The following is a 25672-nucleotide window of genomic DNA, read 5'->3' on the forward strand; positions in this document are numbered from 1 at the left end:
TTCTAAGTGTCTACTTTTGCAAATTTGAAATATTCTTTTAAAATCGTACCATTTCTGCAAACGAAATTACTTACCTGCTTTTGATAAGGACCCCAGTCCTGGGTCTAGGCACCCAGTCCTGGATTACTAAAGTAACGATAAAGTACTCTACCTGCAATTTGAATTTCTTGCCATAGAGATCCATTGAATGTTTTCTGTGAAATATTTTCTAAGTGCTAACTTTTGAAATAGCTAAATATTATCTAAAAATCATTACAGTTATTAAGTCGACTTTCTTCACTTGATTCTGAATACTGACCCCAGGCTGGTTCTAGGATCCAGACCTGGAATTCCAAAAGTAATCTGAAAAGTAATTTATTACAAATAACCTGAATTTACCATTGAGCTCAATGCATTGTTATGTTTAGGAAATAGGATTGTTTATTGCAACCAACTGTGACTGTTTACACAAATTTATTGCTTGAAACAAAAGTATTTATATTCAACCTCTCATTCTGAGAAAGTATATTTTTACCCCCTTGTGGTTCTAAAAATAAAACAAGCATATATTTTATATATACAAATCATTGGCCTAGAGTTCAGTTATTGAGTGTGTGAAACCATTTGCTGACTGAGTGTGTACAATAAATGCTTTACACTGTCCTCTGGTACTGCCTTACTGCTCGACCAAGCTACCACTTTTGAGAGTAAGGTCATACCTAACTTTGACCTCTATCAGCCTCTGGGGGACTGTGGACTCTGTACACCCTGTACCTATTAGGGAACAGTATATACAGAGCCACTTTCTCACATTGGTGGATCAGCGGTGGGATACAAACTTGCATTTGTTGGACTACTTGGTTACCATCTGATCACACGACAGAACTCTTAAAAATTGCCTTTAGAATTCTGATTGGTTTTTCCAAAATTACTAAAAGTCTTGCTAGGGCCTTGCTTAAGTCCCATTAGAATTTTAGAAAAATAAAAGTCACTATAGTCAGGGTAGAGGGTTAGAACTGTCAGGTTAGAATGTCTCAAACAAACCCAGCTATTAGTGATAATAATAACATGGACCTGGTGGAGGAGCTCGACCTCACACCTTACTTACACTTGTCTTTCAAGGAATTGAGGTCCTTATGTAAACTCAAAAATTTACAAATGGGTCAGCATCCATCCAAACAAGGGCTCCAGGAGCTCCTGGCTGAGTATGCTAAAGACCACCCATCTGAACATGGTGATGGCCAGTCAGATGAGGAAAGGGAAACAGGGGAGGAGGACAGCAACCTCCCCATACTATTCCCTAGGGAGGAGATGGCACCCATACCCTCCAACTCAAGACATAGCATCTGGGCACCTAGAGACCACACAGGTGGCTCTGGTCCCAGAGACAACACTGGGGGACCCCCCAGTGAAGAGGACAGCCTTGTGAGGCTGGCCAAAAGAATAGATCTAGAGTCCAGGCTCCTGGCTCTAGAAAAGGAAAGGAGAGAGATGGGTTTAGCACCCATCAATGGTGGCAGCAATAATAAAAACAAGGATAGGGAGGAAACTTCTGACCTTAAAATCCCCAAAGGGATTGTCCCTAAATTTGAGGAAGGTGATGATATCACCAAATGGTTCACAGCCTTTGAGAGGGCTTGTGATATCAGGAAAGTAAAGAAACCTCTCTGGGGGGCACTCCTGTGGGAACTGTTCTCTGGTAACTGCAGGGACAGGCTTCTGACTCTCTCTGGGCCAGAAGCAGGATCCTATGACCTCATGAAGAAAGCTCTGATTGAGGGATTTGGATTCACCACTGAGGAGTATAGAATTAGATTCAGGGGGGCTCACAAAACCCAGACCCAGTCCTGGATTGATTTTGTAGATTTCTCAGTGAAGACACTGGATGGTTGGTTAGCTGGACATGGTGTGCAGGATTTTACTGGATTGTACAATTTATTCATGAAGGAACATATTTTGAGTAACTGCACAAATGAAAAGTTGCATCAGCATTTGGTAGACCTAGGTCTAATTTCTCCCCAAGAATTGGGAAAGAAGGCGGACCACTGGGTCAAGACTAGGGTGACCAAGACAACCACTGGGGGTGACCAAAAGAAGGTGGTCACAAAACCTCCCCAGGGGAAAGGTGGTGAGAATCCCCAAGATAAAAAGTCTGAGTCTTCCAAAGGGCCCCAAAAACCTGTTCAGGTGGGTGGGACCCAAACTACTCCCTATGTGCCCCAACCATATAGGGGGAAGAACTTTGATCCCTTAAAGGCCTTTTGTAATACCTGTAAGAAGCAGGGACACCTAACTGTATCTTGCCCCCAAAACAAAGCCCCTAAGGCACCCAGTACAGCCACTCCTGGGGCAGCAAGTATACAAATGGGATCAGAGGTGTACCCTGAGCAAATCTGGGAACACACTGAAGCAAGTTTAGTCTCCTTGGGAGAAGTGGAGTTTGCCACTGTGGCTGTGTGGCCCCCCAACTTGAAGAAATACTTACAGTACCCCTGGGTGAATGGAACTAGGGTAGAAGCTCTGAGGGATACAGGTGCCAGTGTCACTATGGTGAAAGACACACTGGTTTCCCCTGAGCAATACTTGATTGGGAAGTCTTACCCAGTCACCAACGCTGACAGTGTCACCACTAGTCATCCCATGGCCATGGTAACATTAGGCTGGGGGGGGGTTACTGGCCTGAAACAGGTAGTGGTCTCTCCAAAGTTGCCAGCTGCATGTCTGCTTGGAAATGATCTGGAAACCTCAGCCTGGGCTGAGGTTGAGTTAAAGGCCCATGCAGCCATGCTGGGCATCCCTGAATTGGTGTGTGTGCAAACCAGAGCACAGAGCAAGAGGAAGGGTGAAAAAGTAGGTTTGGAGCCTGGAATAATGGCCCAACCAACCAAGAGGAAGGGCAAGAAGACTGGGGGACCAGCTTCTGTACAGCCAAACACTCAGAACCCCTCTCCCCCTGGAGAGGATGTAGATACCTCTGAGGGAACTGAGTCCATGGAGCTTGACCCTTACCAGGTTGAACTCTTGGGCCCAGGGGGACCCTCTAGGGAAGAGCTGTGCCAGGGTCAGCAAGACTGTCCCACTCTTGAAAGCCTGAGACAACAAGCTGCTTCAGAAGCCAGGGGAGATGTCAGTGGTACCCATAGAGCTTATTGGGAAGAGGGATTACTGTATGCTGAGGCAAGAGACCCCACTCCTGGAGCCACCAGGAGGGTGGTAGTGCCACAGAAGTACAGGGAGTTCCTCCTAACTTTGGCTCATGACATCCCCCTAGCTGGACATCTGGGGCAATCCAAAACTTGGGAAAGGTTAGTGAGTCACTTTTACTGGCCCCAGATGCACCAAAAGGTGAAGGAGTTTGTCAGCTCCTGTGTTACCTGTCAGGCCAGTGGCAAGACAGGTGGCCACCCAAAGGCCCCCCTCATTCCACTACCAGTGGTGGGGGTCCCCTTTGAAAGGGTAGGTGTGGACATTGTGGGTCCACTCGAACCTCCCACAGCCTCAGGGAACAAATTCATTCTAGTAGTAGTGGATCATGCTACTAGGTACCCTGAAGCAATTCCACTTAGGACTACTACAGCTCCTGCAGTAGCCAAGGCCCTCCTGGGTGTCTTCACCAGGGTGGGTTTTCCTAAGGAGGTGGTTTCAGACAGAGGTTCCAACTTCATGTCTGCTTACCTAACACACATGTGGAAAGAGTGTGGAGTGCAGTACAAGTTTACTACACCCTACCACCCACAAACCAATGGCCTTGTTGAGAGGTTCAACAAGACATTGAAAGGTATGATCATGGGACTCCCTGAGAAACTCAAAAGGAGGTGGGATGTCCTATTACCATGCTTGCTTTTCGCCTACAGGGAAGTGCCACAGAAGGGAGTAGGTTTCTCACCCTTTGAACTTCTGTTTGGTCATCCTGTAAGGGGACCACTGTGTCTTGTAAAGGAGGGCTGGGAGAGGCCTCTTCAAGAACCCAAACAGGACATAGTGGACTATGTGCTTGGCCTAAGGTCCAGAATGGCTGAGTATATGGAAAAAGCATCCAAGAACCTTGAGGCCAGCCAGGAGCTCCAGAAGCACTGGTATGACCAAAAAGCTGCACTGGTTGAATTTCAACCAGGGCAACAGGTGTGGGTTTTGGAGCCAGTGGCACCAAGGGCTCTCCAAGACAAATGGAGTGGCCCTTACCCTATCCTAGAGAGAAAGAGTGAGGTCACCTATCTAGTTGACCTGGGCACTAGCAGGACACCCAAAAGGGTCATCCATGTGAACCGCCTTAAACTCTACAATGATAGGGCTGACATCACCATGCTGATGGTGACTGATGAAGAACAGGAAGCAGAGAGTGAGCCACTCCCTGACCTCCTATCCTACAGCCCAAAAGATGGGTCAGTAGATGGTGTGATTTTCTCAGACACCCTCTCTGCCCAACAACAGACTGACTGCAAGCAAGTCTTGCAACAATATGCTAGCCTCTTTTCCCTGACCCCTGGTCTGACAAGCTGGTGTACCCATGATGTGGACACTGGTGACAGTGCACCTGTCAAGAACAAAATCTATCGACAGTCAGATCAAGTCAAGGAAAGCATCAAAGCTGAGGTCAGCAAGATGCTGGAGTTAGGGGTCATTGAGCCTTCAGAGAGCCCCTGGGCTAGCCCAGTAGTTCTGGTCCCCAAACCTCATCAACAGGGTGAAAAGAGAGAGATGAGGTTCTGTGTGGACTATAGAGGGCTCAACTCTGTCACCAAGACAGATGCTCACCCTATCCCAAGAGCAGATGAACTGATAGACAAATTGGGGGCTGCCAAATTTCTCAGTACCTTTGACTTAACTGCAGGGTACTGGCAGATTGGCATGGCCCCAGGAGCAAAAGAAAAGACAGCATTCTCCACCCCTGATGGGCATTATCAGTTTACTGTGATGCCCTTTGGGTTAAAGAATGCCCCTGCCACCTTCCAGAGGTTGGTGAACCATGTCCTGGCTGGGTTGGAGTCCTTTAGTGCAGCTTATCTTGATGATATTGCTGTCTTTAGCTCCACCTGGCAGGATCACCTGATCCACCTTGGGAAGGTTTTAGAGGCTCTGCAGAGTGCAGGTCTCACTATCAAAGCATCCAAATGCCAGATAGGGCAGGGCACTGTGGTGTACTTGGGCCACCTTGTAGGTGGAGGCCAGGTACAGCCCTTACAACCCAAAATCCAGGCCATCATGGACTGGATAGCTCCAACAACCCAGACCCAAGTCAGGGCATTCCTTGGCTTGACTGGGTACTACAGGAGGTTTGTGAAGGGGTATGGGTCCATTGTGACCCCCCTCACAGAACTCACCTCCAAGAAAATGCCCAAGAAAGTTAACTGGACAGTTAGTTGTCAAAAGGCTTTTGACACCCTAAAAGAAGCAATGTGCTCAGCACCAATTCTAAAAGCTCCAGATTATGCCAAGCAGTTCATAGTGCAGACTGATGCCTCTGAGCTAGGGATAGGAGCGGTCCTATCCCAGACCAATGATGAAGGCCAAGACCAACCTGTTGCTTTTATAAGCAGAAGACTACTCCCTAGAGAGCAGCGTTGGAGTGCCATTGAGAGGGAGGCCTTTGCTGTGGTTTGGTCCCTGAAGAAGCTGAGGCCATACTTGTTTGGCACTCACTTCCTAGTTCAAACTGACCACAGACCTCTCAGATGGCTAATGCAGATGAAAGGGGAAAATCCAAAACTACTGAGGTGGTCCATCTCCCTACAGGGAATGGACTTTGAAGTGGAACACAGACCAGGGACTGCCCATGCCAATGCAGATGGACTTTCCAGGTTCTTCCACTTAGACAATGAAGACTCCATAGGACAAGGTTAGTCTCATCACCTTTCGTTTGGGGGGGGGTTGTGTGAGAAAGTGCCATCTTTCTTGCATGGTATGCCCCCACTTTTTGCTAAATTGCTGAATGTACTTCGATTGAGTGTACCCTGGGTTCCTGCCAATCAGGTGCCCAGGGCCTATGTTCCTTCCTTAAACCACACAAACTCCAAATTGGCAAACCCTAGCCACATGTCAGCCCCTAGTAAATGGTACCCTAGGTACCCAGGGCCTTGTGACCAGGGAAGGCCTCTAAGGGCTGCAGCACTCATTGTGCCACCCTCAGAGGCCCTGTACCCTTACACACACACACTGCCCTTGCAGGCTGAGTGTCTGGGTGCAGGACAAAACAAAGAGTCGACATGGCACACATCACTGTGTACCATGCCCATCACCTACACTGCCAAGGCATATGTCAGCCACCCCTCTAGCTGGGTGCATTACGCCTATGGTGTGGGCACAGGAGCAGGAGCCCTGTGCCCCTACAGTACCCGGGTCCATTCCTGGGCACTGTAAGTGCAGTGCTGTCATTTAAGAATACATGGTGCTGAGAGCTTGTCAAACACGAGCTCCACAGCACCATATTGGCAACACTGAAGCCTGGGAAGTTTGGTATCAAACTTCTCAGCACATTGAACCCACACTGATGCCAGTGTAGGATTTAATGTACTAAGCACCCCAGAGGGCATCTTAGAAGATGCCCCCTTACAGCTAACTTGCAATCCACGTCTGCTCTGAGGCTGCCCAGGCTGCCACACAGCAGACACGTTGCTGGACCCCTGGGTGGGAGAGCCCCTGCTCTCCCGGGCCTGCAACAATGCACATCCTGGGTGAGGTGAGAAATCTCCTCCCCCAGGATGAGCAAAGGGAAGCTTCAAAGGCATGCCGCCAGTTGGAGTTTCCCCAGGCCACTGCAACCCCCCACTCTGGCGGGAAGCTTGGCCGGAAACCCCATACAAGGACAGGGGATGTGCCAGCCTGCCCACCCCACCCCTCAGGTGGGGGAGGCGAGGTGAAGCACATCTCCGGGCTCTCGCCATCTTGAAGATGGGAGGCCCTACCCTATCAGGATTAGGCTACTGCCCCCCTCCCACAGGAGAGAGGCAGGATAGGGGGTGTACCCACCCCAGGACAAGGACCCATTGGTCCCTGGCCTTCACCTACCTGTAACGCCCCTAAATCTAGTATTTAGGGGCCCCCTGAACCTTCCTTCCTCAGATTCCAGATAGAAAAACGACAAGAAGAGCAAGAAGAACAAAGACCTGCCCTGCAGCTGCTAAAAAGAGAAGAAGACACCAACTGCTTTGGCCCCAGCCCTACCGGCCTGTCGACTCTCGAACCTGCACCAGCGCGGCCTCCCACGTGGCCAGCAACCTCACCAACCCCGGAGGACCTGGCTACCTTTTAGCTCTAAGCCCCTGGGACTCCCACGAGTAGAGGCTCTACTCAAGAAACCTACTTGCTATCCCTGGCACCAGCCCGGGACCGCGGACCCAACACACTCTGCACCAGCCAAGCCTGGCCAGTGCCGGAGTGGACAAAGACCCAGAGGACGACCCCACGGCGACTGTGACCCAGAGTCCGGCACCCAAGGACCCCCCTCGACATCCCGGAAGAAGCCTGCAGCCTCAGAACCAAGTGCCACCCCAGCCGCGATCAACCAGAGGGTAAGATTCCCGACGTCAAAAGGCACCCCTGCACCCGGCGCCCTGCGACCCCCTGTGCCCAATCCTGGGGTACCCACCTAACCTACAACTACCCAACTTACCTCTCGAAGTGGTGGTGGCACCTGAAACCTCCTCGTCCCCGAGCCTGCAGCCTCTTTCCAAACCGGAACATTCCCATTGATTTCCATTGAGCGCCCTAAGGCTCAAAAGCACCCTGCACCCAGCCGCCCGAGTGGCCCTGGCAGTGCCCTCTCTACTCTAACCTACTTCCCCACTTGCCCTGAGTAAGTGACCAGGAGCCCAGCTCCCACAGCCGCGTGGCTTGCCAGACAGCAGCCACCAACCAAGGCCCCCCTATCCCTCATAGGATAACATTGGGCCCAACTCTCTCTGCACCCGGCCGTCCTGAAACCGCTGAGGGTGAACCAACTGTACCTACCTGACACTGGGGGACCCCTGAGTCCATGCCCGGAATTTCAACACTACCAGTCGAGTACTTACCCTTAAACCGCTAACTTCATTTTCCTCATAGGGTAACATTGACTGGCTTTTTCTTCAAAAATCTTCTAAGTGTGAACTTTTCAAAACTGCAAAAATTCACCAAAAATCAGCCAAGTGACAAAAACGAATTTACTCACCTGCTCCTAGGTGAGCTCCCAGTGCTGGATCTTGGTGCCCAGCCCTGACTCTGAAAAGTGTTCACAACTATACTTACTTCTAACTCATTTTTCTCCCATAGGAAACCATTGCCTGCTTTTCTGTGAAATTTCTTCTAAGTGTCTACTTTTGCAAATTTGAAATATTCTTTTAAAATCGTACCATTTCTGCAAACGAAATTACTTACCTGCTTTTGATAAGGACCCCAGTCCTGGGTCTAGGCACCCAGTCCTGGATTACTAAAGTAACGATAAAGTACTCTACCTGCAATTTGAATTTCTTGCCATAGAGATCCATTGAATGTTTTCTGTGAAATATTTTCTAAGTGCTAACTTTTGAAATAGCTAAATATTATCTAAAAATCATTACAGTTATTAAGTCGACTTTCTTCACTTGATTCTGAATACTGACCCCAGGCTGGTTCTAGGATCCAGACCTGGAATTCCAAAAGTAATCTGAAAAGTAATTTATTACAAATAACCTGAATTTACCATTGAGCTCAATGCATTGTTATGTTTAGGAAATAGGATTGTTTATTGCAACCAACTGTGACTGTTTACACAAATTTATTGCTTGAAACAAAAGTATTTATATTCAACCTCTCATTCTGAGAAAGTATATTTTTACCCCCTTGTGGTTCTAAAAATAAAACAAGCATATATTTTATATATACAAATCATTGGCCTAGAGTTCAGTTATTGAGTGTGTGAAACCATTTGCTGACTGAGTGTGTACAATAAATGCTTTACACTGTCCTCTGGTACTGCCTTACTGCTCGACCAAGCTACCACTTTTGAGAGTAAGGTCATACCTAACTTTGACCTCTATCAGCCTCTGGGGGACTGTGGACTCTGTACACCCTGTACCTATTAGGGAACAGTATATACAGAGCCACTTTCTCACACACATCACAAGAGGTATCTTGCCACTGTATAACATGTTTATTACTACCCAACATAATGGTTCTAATTTTATTAACCTCAGGAACATGTAAGGCTGGGCTGACCGATATGGATTTGCACCTATTACCATAATGACAAACACAGAATTCTGCAGAGGAAGCATTACATAAATTAGCCAAAAGACCAGGCGAAACAATGCTGGGGTCCCTTCAAATCAGCTAAAAGACCAGCCTAAACAATGCTTAGGTTCCTTCAAAAGCAGCAACAATGCAGGGGTCCCTTCAAATCAACCAAAACACCAGCCGGAATAATGCCGAGGTCCATTCACATCAACCAAAACACCAGCCGGAACAATGCTGAGATCTCTTCAAATCAGCCAAAAGACCAGCTGAAACAATGCTGGGATATCTTCAAATCAGCCAAAAAAACAACCGAAACAATGCTGAGATTTCTTCAAATCAGCCAAAAGACCAGCCAAAACAATGCTGCGGTCCTTTCAAATCAGTCAAAAGACCAGCCGATACAATGCTGAGGTTTCTTCAAATCAGCCAAAAGACCACCGAAAAAATGCTGCGGTCTTTTCAAATCAGCCAAAAGACCAGCCAAAACAATGCGGAGATTCCTTCAAATCAACCAAAAGACCAGCCAAAACAATGCTGGGGTCCCTTCTAAAGCCGCAACAATGCTGGGTGCCCTTCAAAAGCCGCAACAATGCTGGGTGCCCTTCAAAAGCCGCAACAATGCTGGGGTCTCTTCAAATCAGCCAAAAGACCAGCCATAGCAATGCTGAGGTCTCTTCAAATCAGCCAAAAGACTAGCCAAAACAATGCAGGGGTTTCTTCAAATCAGCCAAATGACCAGCCAAAACAATGCTGAGGTCCCTTCAAATCAGCCAAAAGACCAGCAGAAACAATGCTGAGGTCCCTTCAATTGGGCCAATAGACCAGCCGAAACAATGCGGAGCTTTCTTCAAATTAGCCAAAAGACCAGCCAAAACAATGCTAAGCTTTCTTCAAATTAGCCAAAAGACCAGCCAAAACAATGCTAAGCTTTCTTCAAATCAGCCAAAAGACCAGCCGAAACAGTGCTCGGCTCTCTTCAAATCAGTCAAAAGACCAGGTGATACAATGCAGAGGTCTCTTCAAATCAGCCAAAAGACCAGCCAAAACAATGCGGAGGTCCCTTCAAATCAGCCAAAAGACCAGCCGAAACAGTGCTCTGCTCTCTTCAAATCAGCCAAAAGCTGCTGAAACATTGCTGGGATCCCTTTAAATCAGCCAAAAGATCCTCCTAAACAAAGCTTAGGTTCCTATAAAAGCCGCAACAATGCAGGGGTCCCTTCAAATCGACCAAAACACCAGCCGGAATAATGCTGAGGTCCATTCACATCAACCAAAACACCAGCCGGAACAATGCTGAGATCTCTTCAAAACAGCCAAAAGACCAGCTGAAACAATGCTGGGATATCTTCAAATAAGCCAAAAAACACGGCCGAAACAATGCGGAGGCTTTTTCAAATCAGCCAAAAGACCAGCCGAAACAATGCTGAGGTCTCTTCAAATCATCAAACCAGAAAAGGCTTGGCATCCAGAGGACTCACAATTTTACTTAGGACCTACACCTCTAGTGGGAAGAATTATCTCCCCCCCAGTCTCTGGTATTATATATATTGAATAATCTTGACCCTTGTTTAAAATTCACCTGGACATTGAGTAATGAGCACGCTGTATATCTAGACCTTGATATTAATGTGCAGGGTAGCAAATTGAATACAATGGTTCATCAAAAAGGGTCTGATAGAAATTCATTGCTACACAGTCATATGACCCGAGAGCCTTACGGGATAATTTACCGGTAGGCCAATTTTTTAGGTACCGCCGTAATTGCTCTACTCTAGAGACTTTCTCTCAGCAAGCAGAAGAGCTCTCAAGTAAATTGGTACAAAGAGCCTATCCTAAGAAGATCATCAATAGAGCATGTAAAAGAGCCCGTAATACACCACGGCAGGCACTTTTAGAAAGGAACACAAGAGAAGCAGGTGACTGTCTGACGGTGGTGATGACGTATGACCCCCTGTCCTCTAAGATAAGGCAAACGATGAGGAAACATTGGCCATTGCTGTCCACTGCAGATTTTAAAATGCTTCAACCTAGATTTGCGTTTAGGCGTGCAACTAACTTAAAGGATAAGTTAGTGCATTCACGACCACAAGTGAAACAAAGAATTTCATCAGTGCCGGCTGGACATTATCCTTGTGGCAGCTGCTCTGTTTGTAATTTGACGGAGAAGACCAATTGTGTAAGCCTAAACAGTGGCAAAAATGGTATCTGAATAAATTTTCAAATTGCAACACAATAAATGTGATCTATAGACTCACATGTCAGTGCGGGTCACAGTATATTGGCCTTACGACAAGGAAAATAAAGGTCCGGATTCAAGAACACTTAAGTACCATCAAAGCTGGTAAACTTACCACACGTTTGGTACAACACTTTTGTGAATCTAAACATGATCTGCAGGCCCTGAAGTGGGTGGTTTTGGAGAAGGTGATGGCCAGCAATGATTGTATGGAGAAATTGTTGGCAACCTGAGAAGCTCGTTGGATTTTTTTCGAAAAAGTGGATCAAAAAGGTTTAAATGACCACATTGAGTGGAATAAAGTCAATAGACAGTAGGATCTCGGAATTCATTATATCTTACTGTAGAAACGATCATGAGATATGCATTAAATGTGTGAGAAGCAAAATGACAAGCACTCTTCTAGAATGGGTGGAATCATGGGTGGAGTAAGTTATATACACAATAACATTATATCTAGGTACTCCCGATTTAATATGGTGTGGGACACACCCTTGTTCGGTCCAAAAAGAATGTGGTGCCTTTTTGACGTATATACCAAGCAGTTCCCGTTAACACTCTAAGATGACACGAGCGGATTAAAATTACGAATTTGTTTAGGCACATAATAAAACATACTGCTGATTCTGCGCATTTTATGCATGTGTGCATGTTGATGTGCACATTTTGTATTTAGCATGTTTAGCGGCCGAGTTACTGACTGAATGTTCCCTGTGTGGATCACTAGACATTTCAAGATGGCCGCCATTGGCGGGTAAAAGTTCTAAGCATTTTGAGTACTGGCCCCGGAACACGTGAGGTGGAAGTAGAGGGGTGTAGACCAGGAAGGAATGGATTAGTAGCCACGACTCAGTTGTGAAGTGAAGCGGGGACGACAGACGGCCCATTCAGATATTGGTTGCGGTGAGAAAACTTACAAGCGGTTGAATTGCTGGCAGTCTTTGCAAGGGCTGTGTGTTATTTTGGGCATTGCCGTGTGCAATTGCGGTGAATATATGCGCTGTCTGAAAGGGGACTTGAGATATAGTTGCAGCAGGGCCATTGTAGAAAGTGAAAACGCTACCGGCACATTAATGTACGGGTACTGGGTGCCGGCTATTTGAGGGTTGATAACTGATATATGAACACTCCATTGTTGAATGCGGTATATGATCCTCGAAATATGGAAAAAGGCAATTTAAAACATTTGGAGTGAGTACCATTGTGGACAGAATAGGGATATCCAGAATATAAAATATATAATATGAAATAGAGCGAGGTACGAATCATGGAGGAGTTTGATAAAAAGAGTCTAAGAACTTCTTTTTTCCACAGGTGGAACACGAGTTAGCGACAGTGCAGTTCTAAAAATCAATAGCCGGAGTGTGGCATTTGCTAGGACAGTTTCGGGAGTTAGAGGCTTTGTTAAAAGATTAGGGGCTAGACCAGTTGTAGCCCTACTAAAAGTTTACGAGGCAAAATGTCTAGCTGTTGCAACGTATGGTTGCCAGATATGGGGCTACACCAACCATAATAAAATACAGCTTATTGAAAATAAGTTCCTACGAGAAACCCTTTCTGTTCCACAGTCCACTCCGACTTTCTCTACACACACGGAAGTGGGGATTGGTTTTGTGACAGACCTGATTAGAATCGCCCCTCTCCTTTATTGGCTCAAGATTTGGCTGAACAAAGAAATTACTTTAAACCATGTAATATTGAATAACTGTTTAAAACTGGATAATGTAAATAAAATATCATGGTTAGCATACATAAAATCTGGGTTCCAAAAGATAGGTCGCGAGGCCCTCTTCCGATCACCAGAAACTATCACGAAGAAGGATCTTGCAATGACCAAAACTGCCCTTGAGACCTTATTTTCCTTAGAACGTGAGGAGCTAGAAATGACAAAGCCAACAGTTAGAGCCAATTATGCCTTGATCAGTTCCCCTGGTCCTGAACCATATCTGATTGTTGTGAATGCCTCATACCACCGGTTCCTCCTAATCAGATTTAGGTTTAACTTGGTGCACTTTTCCCTGGGCTTTTTTAAAACCTGGTGCACTGTGGATCGTGCAGAACCCTGCAAATGTGACAATAGTTCAAGACAGGACACTCTACATTTTTTAATGTTCTGCAGTTTTTACAAGGATTGCAGGAGGAAGTTTTTGCTGCCGATATTGAGGGAGCTGGGTTTTAGACAGGTTAGGCCAGCACTTATATATTTACTGCAACTAAGTACCCCACGAATTATGTTTCACGTCGCAAGCTTCCTGGTCGCAGCTATGCGTATTAGGAAAAAAATTGTTTTTCCATTGCAGGTTTTAAATTAGATCATTTTTTAACTTTTTACGTACAAATTTTATAACTGTAGTTTTTACATTATTTAGATCTGAATATGAAATAGGTCATATTATGATCGGGATTCATGGCATGAATTGTGTGTTTTATTCAATGTTTTTAATTGTGTTTGTTAGGATTGTATGTGTCTTTTATGATATTAATTTATCGAATAAAGGAATTTTGACTGACTGACTGACTGACACTCCATTGTTGAATGCGGTATATGATCCTCGAAATATGGAAAAAGGCAATTTAAAACATTTGGAGTGAGTACCATTGTGGACAGAATAGGGATATCCAGAATATAAAATATATAATATGAAATAGAGCGAGGTACGAATCATGGAGGAGTTTGATAAAAAGAGTCTAAGAACTTCTTTTTCCACAGGTGGAACACGAGTTAGCGACAGTGCAGTTCTAAAAATCGGGGAAAGAGTGTTCAACACAACCCCGTTTGGTATAGTGGAGGCTGGTACGAATGCCCTCGGCCTCTACATGGTAAATACACTCATTCGAAATGAGTAATTGGTGTGCAATAGACTTGACTATGAATACATGTGGTTGGTCCGTTTTTACTGATAATAGAATAGAAATGGCTATTCTGTTTTCTTCCCTGTTTTTAACAGCCCTTCCGCAACACAAAAGTATTTGTCCAGTGAGGCAAGTGATTGAAAGCCTATGCCCTGATGAATTTGCCAGAACAATGATAAGTGGCAATGAAACATGTTGGCCTTCCTTATAAAAGGTTAGCAACATCGAGTGCTTTTATGTTGAGTAGACTCACTAGTTTGAATAAAGAGGGCAACCTTAAGTGAGTTTCTAACTCTATTTTAAATATTGCTTGGAACATCTGGTTCTTCGCAATACACGGGGTGCTTTCTTCTTTTGATGGGGACAGTAAATCTTCTTTCTTGATCCGTTTCCTTTTCTTTTCACTGGACACTAGTTTCCTGGCTCCTGTGAGTGGGCAACCAATGATGATAAAACATGGGCATACTGGCGAGAACCGTCTGGTAGCCTCCCTGGTGTTGCATACATGAGGTGCCCTCTCACTCTCACATTTATTCTTCTGATTTTTCCTGATCTGATGACTGTGGAGGAGTGATTATCAGGCAGTGGAGGGATGTTATACAGGTTTTTTCTGAAATTAAAGAGGTCTAGGACTACATTAATTTGGATATAATACCAGAGACTGGGGGGGGGGAGATAATTATTCCCACTAGAGGTGTAGGTCCTAAGTAAAATTGTGAATCCTCTGGATGCCAAGCCTTTTTTGGTTTGATGAATGTTGAGGAGGGCGGCTTGGCACTTACCCTCTATAGCTCCATGTTGTGATGAGTTTCTTCAAATCAGCCAAAGACCAGCCAAAACAATGCTGAGGTCCCTTCAAACCAGCCAAAAGACCAGCATAAACAATTCTGAGGTCCCTTCAATTCATCCAAAAGACCAGCCGAAACAATGGTGGGGTCCCTTCAGAAGCCACAACAATGCTGAACTTTCTAAAAATCAGCCAAAAGACCAGCCAAAACAATGCCGAGGTATCTTCAAATCTGCCAAAAGACCAGCAAAAACAATGCAGAGGTTTCTTCAAATCAGCCAAAAGACCAGCAGAAACAATGATGAGGTCCCTTCAATTCAGTCAAAAGACCAGCCGAAACAATGCTGAGCTTTTTTCAAATCAGCCAAAAGACCAGGTGATACAATGCTGAGGTTTCTTCAAATCAGCCAAAAGACCAGCCGAAACAATGCGGAGGTCTCTTCAAATCAGCCAAAAGACCAGCTGAAACAATGCTGAGGTCCCTTCAAACCAACCAAAAGACCAGCTGAAACAATGGTGGGGTCCCTTCAAAAGCCGCAACAATGCTGGGGTTTCTTCAAATCAGCCAAAAGACCAGCCATAGCAATGCTGAGGTCTCTTCAAATCAGCCAAAAGACCAGGCAAAACAATGCTGGGGTTTGTTCAAATCAACCAAAAGACCAGCCAAAACAATGAAGAGGTTTCTTCAAATAAACCAAAAGACGAGCCAAAACAATGAAGAGGTTTCTTCAAATCAGCCAAAAGACCAGCCGAAACAGTGCTCAGCTCTCTTCAAATCAGCCAAAAGACCAGGTGATACAATGCTGAGGTGTCTTCACATCAGCCAAAAGACCAGCCGAATCAATGCAGAGGTCCCTTCAAATCAGCCAAAAGACCAGCCAAAACAATGCTGGGGTCCCTTCAAATCAGCCAAAAGACCAGCCAAAACAATGCTGAGCTCCCTTCAAATCAGCCAAAAGACCAGCCGAAAAAGTGCTAAGGTCCCCTCAAAGATTGCTTTTTGTCTGTGTGAGTAACTGAAGCATTGCACAAATTTGTATTGTAAAGAATTTGAGAAACCTCATACGCCCTCTCTATCGAGGTATGGTTTGACATCTTCATTTCTCAGTGCTATAAGGCCACGATAGAAAGGTCTGGTGATTTATAGGGACACAATATGAACCTTGTTGGGACATTCATAAAAACATTTTAATCACAGGACATTGAGAGAGAGAGAGAGAGAGAGAGAGAGAGAGAATAAAGGGCTCCCTGGAGAAAGGACTAGCCTTATAACACAGAAGGGGTTCAAAAGCCTCGGTGTCAACTCTACGCCAGAAGTCTGGAGCAAGTCAAACTCTTAACATGAAATACAACGTGTTCACCCGAAGGGAGCTCACCTGTATCCGGCCAGGTCAGGTTCTGTCAGGAACTCTCTCAGAAGCATGCCATCAGTCATGTACTTCAGCACTGTCCTTTCCGAGGTGCAGTCTTCAAAGCGGATACTGTATCCAACCTGCTCCAAGGAAAAAATAATCAAGGCCCATGGTCAGGTGTTCACCAAACCCATGTTATTACCGAATCCTGCTGCAATTTTACTCCACCTCGAATCTCGCCCACCCTGAGACCTCTGCAGTCCTACCTTGACTAAGCCATTGAGCACAAATTTATAGTGCTTCAGTGTGGACTTCATTCTGATCTGAACCTCAGTAAGTCTTGGACCCCGTTTCCTGCACTCTCCAAGCCCACCACTTTTCTTCTGAATTCCCCACATGCCGACCCACCTCGCTCACTTTATATTTTCTTTCATATATCCCGTCCCACTGCTCGCTTCAACGCGAGGCACTCACTATGTTTTTACTTGGAATAAGATATCAGTTCCTTCTGTGATCATGCACCTTCCATCCCATCACCGCCCTCACTCTGCGTAGGACTCTAGATTTATCTGCTGCCACTACTTTGCTTGAGACTACCCTATCCCAAACTTTTTTTTTTTAATTTTTTTTTTCTTTTGAGTTTTATATAGCGCGAACTAGACCCAAGAAATCGGGTATCAGAGCGCTTTACATGAGCACCAGTTTCGTTACAGAAGAAAACATTCATTTTTCTTAGGCATGGGGAGAAGAAGTGATTTGCCCAGAATCACAGGATGTTGAGCATCGTTGACGAGACTTGAACCCGGTTCCCCAGCTTCGAGGTCGACCACTCTAGCTGTAAGGGTACATCCTCTCCCCTAACTTACACCTAGTCAGGGCTCACTTCAAGTACTGCATCTGACTCAAACTGTACGCACATTAAGACGCCAAGTATACACTGGTTCCGCTGCGTTCCTTACAAACATACGGCTGTACCAGAAACCTCTCATTCCACAGACTTCACGACTCTCACACTCTTTCTCACTGCTCTGCTGAGACCACAACCTCAAAGGGCCATACCCGGAGCAGGCCACACCTGCACACTCCATACTTCACCAAGCACACATACCACCTCACCCTCAAACCTTACCCATCTATATCACGTACCTCATTCCCGAGCTTGACACCCATTTCTTGGGAGACCCTCGAGGCAACACTCATGGCAGCCACCCGCCGGGGCTGCGTGCATCCAATCTTCACGTCCTTCTTTGTGTAACCCTAAAGCAAGAAAAAGAATTAGATTTCAGAAGTTCGCCTTTGCCAGTCCCTCTCCTTGAAAAGGGGCGCGTGCACCACGCTATGGTAAATTTAAAGAGGCTAAAATAGATAGGGAGACTCGTCGGGCCACTAGAATTATGTGATTACGTGGCCACGTCTTTTTTCACATAATTATGGATTTGGTGCATTTGCCATATATTAATTCTGCTGCATACTCTGCAGATATTTAAAAAAACAAAAACGTTTCTAGCTCCAATGAATCAAAGGTTACTAAAACATGGCAATGAGGTTTAGAGCGTAGCAGAAGGCCCTCTGCAAACGTTAACACGTCAACTTTTGGTTGCTTTTTTCTGTATTTGGTTGTTGGTACTAATGTAGTCAAATCTTTGTATTACACCATGTGTAAAATGGAGTACTAAAAAATGTGCTGCATTATGTCACATTATCTGCCTTTTCTTGCCGCATGATTCAGTCAACCCTGCCACATAATTATGTGCTCCCCTAGTTAGGGGCCCCGATTATTGTGAACAAGCCAACAGCACGGATTCGAAGGAGTCATCGTCTACATTCTATTCCACAGGTTGTTGACAACTCTCTTAATTTAGGCTCCATGGTAATAACCTTAAAGGCAGCAAGAGTTCAAATTATTCATCAAGCGTACATGCCAGGGCTCAGGTCTAGAGCCTTACACCCACATGCATCTAAAGTGGCAGAGATGTGGCCTTACTCTGTGCCATCTTGCATTTGCACTTACCATTTCATACAGGAGGAATCTGTGTGGCCTCAACCAAGTCCATATAGCAGTTCTGCTACCTGTCTCATACAATCACTGTGGGATTCGTGTCGACTACCCTTAGCCCGTCTGACATAGTTACATCTTCATACCAGTACTACGTGATCAAATGAGCAGCTCCCTAAGGCTGACTCACACGTGCACTTATCTCTTGTTACAGACACTGCAGAATAGTCTTGCACATGAGCATACCTCCTCGAACAAGTACTGTGCAATCGGTGTCGACTTCCCTTAGCCCGTCTCACATGGTTACCGTCTCACATGGTTACCGTCTCACATGGTTACGTGCAACATGAGCTTACCTCATCGTACAGGTACTGTGGGATCTGTGTAGTCTTTCCTTAGTCCATCTCACATGGTTACAGCCTCATGGTTACGCCTGTGGATAACTCCTCGTACCGATACTGTGGGATCTGTGTTGGCTGTCCTGAGTCCGTCTCACATGGTTCCAGACTCATGGTTACAAGTGACATGTGCTTACAGCCTCGTACAGGTACTGTGTGACCTGTGTAGTCTTTTGTGTGCCTGTCTCAAATGATTAGACCCTCATAGTTACGTGACAAGTACTTATTGCCTCCTACAGGTATTGTGCGATTGTTGTGGACTTCCCTTAGCCTGTCTCACATGGTTACAGCCTCCTGGTTACGCCGACATGTGCTTACCTCCTCATACAGGTACTGTGGGATCTGGGTCGTCTTTCCTGAGCCTGTCTCTCCCTCGATGATCAGGATCTGGTGCTCAGCAATGGCGGAGAGGAGGTCGCTGCGGTAAGGAAACACAGGCAGGCTGCGACGCACCTCCTGGATGGACAGTTTCACTTTCTCCGCCTCGGACATCTGTGGACCCTCCTCCTGGAATCAGGGAATCAATGTCAAAGCTGGGTCAGGTTTGGGATGAGGACATAAATCTAACTTTCACAACTGGGCCAAAGCGGACAGCTGCACGAACATATTATCAAAAGATCATGGCAATCAAAAATGGGCTCATGCCTGTTGCTCCCCTCCTACACCAACCCCCATTCACCATTATACAGAGGTAAGGTGCCACATGGGTCTTGCCTTGTCCACGGGAGATACATACTGTAAAGCATACACAACCCCTCCCCTTTCATTTTTATAGCTGCAATGGACCCACTGGTCCGCATCTTACTGGATCGCTGCTCATGCCGTGGGTTACAACGAATGCACGGCCCTCTATTGCTTTCTCTATATGCAGACAACATCCTGCTTTTTATCAGATATCCGTAGGACAATCAACCCCCAATCGCGCAAGAAATAGCAAGATATGGAGTCCTTTCAGGACTCCTCATCAATTGGCCAAAATCAGAACTTTAACCACTGATGATGGCACCAAATACCTTGGCGTTCATATCCATAGAAATAGAGATCAGATCCTACAACGCAATTACAGCCCGGCTATGGTCTACTTCACGTCACAAGTGGATAGATGGATCAGACTACCCCTCTCCATGGCGGGACGAGTGGCCATAATTAAAATGGTGGTACTTCCCAGGTGCCTATATTTATTCACGAACATTCCCCTTCCGCAGACTTTCCCTTACGAGCGGGGGGGGGGGGCTCAGAGTACCGGATTTCTGCTTTTATAATCTAGCCACCCAATGCCACTACACTTACCGGTGATATCACACCGACGCTCGCATACTGTACATCCGCCCTGAGTGCACACAACTAGGAGGGCTACTGCATTCACAGATCCTACCCCAGGATATACCGTTCGAGGTCCAGGATATCCAGATGGTCTCTACGACATGCTGGGCATGGCACAAGATGTGATGATTGTTGGGTGGGGGTCTTCTATATTCTGCAGCACTTCCCCTTCTTGTCAACCTATGGCTCCCCTTACAAAAGAAACGTTGGTCAAATGCATGCTTGACCAACACTGTTTGCCTACGATGGGCGACCTGTTCCGCAATGGCCTTGTCTTGCACTTAATAGATACTACACCAGCTCGCGATATCCCTACATGGACCTCTTTATTTTTAAGAGGCTACACAACACTGCGATCCCTTATGCCCTCCTATCTGCTCACACCAGACGATTTCCCACCCTTGACAATGCTGGTCACAGCCACAGACTGAAGTCATATGACATCCAGACTTTATCACTCATGAATGACCCGGAGACAAGATACTACCACACAGGTGAGGGGGGAGAGAGAACTGGGGATGCCAATCACAGACCAAATATGGAACTACTGTTGTGCACAAACCAAAAACATTTCTATAAGAGACACAAACTACTACACTTTAAATAACTGCATCAATACTACCTCTCCCAAGCCAACATCGCCAGATTCTATCACTCCAGATCTGAGAGCGGTCTTAAATGTATCGCCCCCGGAGCGGACTTTGCGCATTTAACCTGGACGTGCCCGGTGGTAGCTTCATATTCAGTGGCTATATACACACACATATCAGCCATGTCGGAACACGCTATGACCCCAGAACCCTGGTTGCCCTGATTGGCTATACACAAAATGTGCCCCACGCATTACTCCGCTAGGTTTCTATGGCACTGTTACTGGGAAAAAGTGAGATGGCATTACACTGGGGTAGTGTCAGACCACCCACTCCTTTCGACTGGCTGGAGAGCATGAGCGGCTGCAAGAGCATGGGAGGGGACCATCCCAACTTTCAACCCCTCACATCCCGCTCCAGAGATATCTGGGCGCCCTTCCGCACATATCTCCAAACCCTAACTCAAGACACTCCTGATTAATGCCCAGCTCCCTCCTCACCAGCTGACGGAAAGCCCCCCCCCCCCCCCCCCCGCCCACATAGCCCCTTCTGTGGGACAAATCTACATCCAATGGTCCCGCTATACTAATACTATAGGAGTTGGCTCAAATACTACGTGTTGATAATACTTCTGCGAGACTCAGTGTTGTAGACGACTGATACTATGCAATTGGCAAATGTTTATTTGTTCGCATTTAAAACTCAATAAAGACAATTTAAAATAAAAAAAATAAAAAGTGATTAAACATTTTGAGGAAAAGACCAATGTCTTTTGTTTCTGTTCGTCTCCACCATGTCACATTTGGCAGTGACAAACATAATAATAAAACCAAAGACCCCATACACATGTCACATTTGACCAGAAAGGCTGAGACACCGGCACCATTCAATATCGCTGCCTTCCTGTCCGTACCAGAATGGTACGTGGTGCTGCACTCAAAACGTGGTCAGACATGACAATCACTGGTGGCACGTCGTCTCCCATACTCATCTGTGGTGCCTGCCCATGAGGAGGAGGCCGCTGTGTACAGATCGTAAGAAAACCCCAAACCTTCCTAATCCTAGCACATGAAACGGACGTTTTCAAGGTTGAAGCACACTTTTCACAAAGCATAGGCCTGGCCTTGTGCAAGTGAAATATTTCTGACATCAGAAAGGCTTCGATGATTCAAGATTTTGATGCCCCTCGAGGCTGACTCACAACGGGAACAAAACTGTGAAGACCTTGGTGGGAGCAGCTCTGGGAGGATGCAGACTACTCACTCTACTTAGAGAAGAGCATCTTTTGGAAGTGCGACCTCCTCTGCGTGACAGCTAGTGTTGGAAAGGTGTTCCAATAGTGTAGGGTGCATGCACAGCTCATTTTCCATTGAGAAGCAGGGGCTGTAGAGTGGCACTGGGTCAACGCAGGGGCTGTAGAGTGCCTCTGGGTCAACGCAGGAGCTGCAGAGCGGCACTGGGTCAACGCAGGAGCTGCAGAGTGGTACTGGTCAACGCAGGGGCTGCAGAGTGGCACTGGATCAACGCAGGGGCTGCAGAGTGGCACTGGATCAACGCAGGGGCTGCAGAGTGGCACTGGGTCAACGCAGGGGCTGCAGAGTGGCACTGGGTCAACAGAGTGGCACTGGGTCAACGCAGGGGCTGCAGAGTGGCACTGGGTCAATGCAGGACAACACAGGAGCTGTAGAGTGGCACTGGGTCCACGCAGTAGCTGTAGAGTGGCACTGGGTCCACGCAGGCGCTGTAGAGTGGCACTGGGTCAATGCAAGAGCTGTAGAGTGGCACTGGCTCAACACAGGGGGCTGTAGAGTTGCACTGGTCAACGCAAGGGGCTGTAGAGTGGCACTGGGTCAACGCAAGGGGCTGTAGAGTGGCACTGGTCAACGCAAGGGGCTGTAGAGTGGCACTGGTCAAAGCAGGAGCTGTAGAGATGCACTGGGTCAACGCAGGAGCTGCAGAGTGGCCCTGGGTCAACGCAGGAGCTGCAGAGTGGCCCTGGGTCAACGCAGGAGCTGCAGAGTGGCCCTGGGTCAACGCAGGAGCTGCAGAGTGGCCCTGGGTCAACGCAGGAGCTGCAGAGTGGCCCTGGGTCAACGCAGGGGCTGCAGAGTGGCACTGGGTCAATGCAGGACAACACAGGAGCTGTAGAGTGGCACTGGGTCCACGCAGTAGCTGTAGAGTGGCACTGGGTCCACGCAGGCGCTGTAGAGTGGCACTGGGTCAATGCAAGAGCTGTAGAGTGGCACTGGCTCAACACAGGGGGCTGTAGAGTTGCACTGGTCAACGCAAGGGGCTGTAGAGTGGCACTGGGTCAACGCAAGGGGCTGTAGAGTGGCACTGGTCAACGCAAGGGGCTGTAGAGTGGCACTGGTCAAAGCAGGAGCTGTAGAGATGCACTGGGTCAACGCAGGAGCTGCAGAGTGGCCCTGGGTCAACGCAGGAGCTGCAGAGTGGCCCTGGGTCAACGCAGGAGCTGCAGAGTGGCCCTGGGTCAACGCAGGAGCTGCAGAGTGGCCCTGGGTCAACGCAGGAGCTGCAGAGTGGCCCTGGGTCAACGCAGGAGCTGCAGAGTGGCCCTGGGTCAACGCAGGAGCTGCAGAGTGGCCCTGGGTCAACGCAGGAGCTGCAGAGTGGCCCTGGGTCAAAGCAGGAGCTGTAGAGTGGCACTGGTCAAAGCAGGAGCTGTAGAGTGGCACTGGTCAAAGCAGGAGCTGTAGAGTGGCACTGGTCAAAGCAGGAGCTAGAGAGTTGCACTGGGGCTATGCAGGAGCTGTAGAGTGGCGCTGGGTCAATGCAGGAGCTGTAGAGTGGTGCTGGGTCAATGCAGGGGCTGTAGAGTGGTGCTGGGTCAACGCTGGGGCTGTAGAGTGGCACTGGGTCAACGCAGGGGCTGCACAGTGGCACTGGTCAACGCAGGGGCTGCACAGTGGCACTGGTCAACGCAGGGGCTGCACAGTGGCACTGGTCAACGCAGGGGCTGCACAGTGGCACTGGTCAACGCAGGGGCTGCACAGTGGCACTGGTCAACGCAGGGGCTGCACAGTGGCACTGGTCAACGCAGGGGCTGCACAGTGGCACTGGGTCTATGCAGGAGCTGTAGATTGGCACTGGGTCAATGCAGGAGCTAGAGAGTTGCACTGGGTCTATGCAGGAGCTAGAGAGTGGCACTGGGTCAACGCAGGGGCTGCAGAGTGGCACTGGGTCAACGCAGGGGCTGCAGAGTGGCACTGGGTCAACGCAGGGGCTGCAGAGTGGCACTGGGTCAACGCAGGGGCTGCAGAGTGGCAATGGGTCAACGCAGGGGCTGCAGAGTGGCAATGGGTCAACGCAGGGGCTGCAGAGTGGCACTGGGTCAACGCAGGGGCTGCAGAGTGGCACTGGGTCAACGCAGGGGCTGCACAGTGGCACTGGGTCTATGCAGGGGCTGCAGAGTGGCAATGGGTCAACGCAGGGGCTGCAGAGTGGCAATGGGTCAACGCAGGGGCTGCAGAGTGGCACTGGGTCAACGCAGGGGCTGCAGAGTGGCACTGGGTCAACGCAGGGGCTGCACAGTGGCAATGGGTCAACGCAGGGGCTGCAGAGTGGCAATGGGTCAACGCAGGGGCTGCAGAGTGGCAATGGGTCAACGCAGGGGCTGCAGAGTGGCAATGGGTCAACGCAGGGGCTGCACAGTGGCACTGGGTCAACGCAGGGGCTGCACAGTGGCACTGGTCAACGCAGGGGCTGTAGAGTGGCACTGGGTCGAACGCAGGAGCTGTATATTTGATGCATATTGAGCCCTTCGGGATTGCCTGGGTGCTTTCAACATCAAAGTCGTCTAAAGTCAAGGTCGGATCAATGAAAGAGTTCTTTGCAAAAGACTCATAGGATCCAACAACAGAGGCAGACTTCTTCCCACACTGGCCCGCTGGCACGGATGGCCTCCTGTTACATGAAGATGGACCCACAGGACTTCTGAGATACCGGGATGGTTTGATTTTCACTCGTATACAGTTTATTTTCTTTTTTAAATGTCCAGCCACAGCTAGGTGCCAGACACGAGTGATCCTAATACATTTGAGGATCCCAGGGCTCCACATGTCAGGAATGGATTCAATGCAAGTGACTTTCCATGATATCAGCAGTAACATGGTTAGCCAATTGTCCTGCTTCACAATTTCACATGCATGGCTTTCTGGCGCCATCTTGTAGCTACTGTTGGTATTACAGAGATGCAACCCAGACATCCTGGCATTTCAATGCTAATTCACTAAAATTATATATATATATATATATATATATATATATATATATATATATATACTTACTTAATGGGGGCTTTCAGCCAGACCTCTTCTCCTATTAGGCTCTTATGTCAGCACCCTTTTCCCACTCACTACAGCATGGGACGATGGATCAGCTTACTTCAGCCCCAAGGTAACCTCACAGGAAGTGGCAGACAGCACTGAGCTCTTTCACACCATTCATGCCAACACACCCAACTCAGGCGGAAACATCGAAAATGGCTTGCGTTTGGCAGTCTCCTGCCTGAAATTGTCTCTGCTTCAATAGAAGTCAATGAGGAAAACACACTACTCCGATTTTTTTTTAAATCTCCGACTTTGCTGTTCTAAAATGTTGGCATGTATGGAGCACACCCACACGCAGCTGTACCCTGCAGAGTTAAGGCTCCTGTGTCAATGCGTTTTGAGATGAAGAATCTTTTTGCTTTTAGCCAATATTTTATATTTTACATTGTCGCAGGAGAGAAGACCACCAAACAAAGTTTTATAAAAAATAAAAAAAACATGACAAAACAATCACTGACAAAGCTAAAAGGCTGTCCGCCAACACCAGAGCTATTGGCCTTCCCAATGCTTTTATCTTTAATGGGGCATTTATGAGTGGGCAGCCATGGAGTAACCATGATTATTATTCTTTCTATTTTACTAAGCACAATACTTTGTAGCTAGTCAGGTGGGTTGACCAG

At 47.4% G+C, this 25672-nt stretch overlaps 1 protein-coding gene across 2 annotated transcripts in view; it reads right to left on the reverse strand.

Annotated features, from left to right (window-relative positions):
• Positions 1 to 25672, reverse strand: part of DHX16 (DEAH-box helicase 16) — a 128890-nt gene that overhangs the window by 91508 nt on the left and 11710 nt on the right. For both annotated transcript variants that reach the window (XM_085611390.1, XM_085611470.1), the window contains exons 8-10: positions 19109 to 19297; positions 17543 to 17653; positions 16421 to 16536 (exon numbers count right to left, since the gene is read on the reverse strand). In XM_085611390.1, the coding sequence (XP_085467516.1) occupies positions 16421 to 16536; positions 17543 to 17653; positions 19109 to 19297 (416 nt within the window). The remainder of the gene's footprint in view (positions 1 to 16420; positions 16537 to 17542; positions 17654 to 19108; positions 19298 to 25672) is intronic.

This window comes from Triturus cristatus, chromosome 1_1 (genome assembly GCF_964204655.1).
Source record: "Triturus cristatus chromosome 1_1, aTriCri1.1, whole genome shotgun sequence".
In the NCBI taxonomy this organism is placed as follows: Eukaryota; Metazoa; Chordata; class Amphibia; order Caudata; family Salamandridae; genus Triturus; species Triturus cristatus.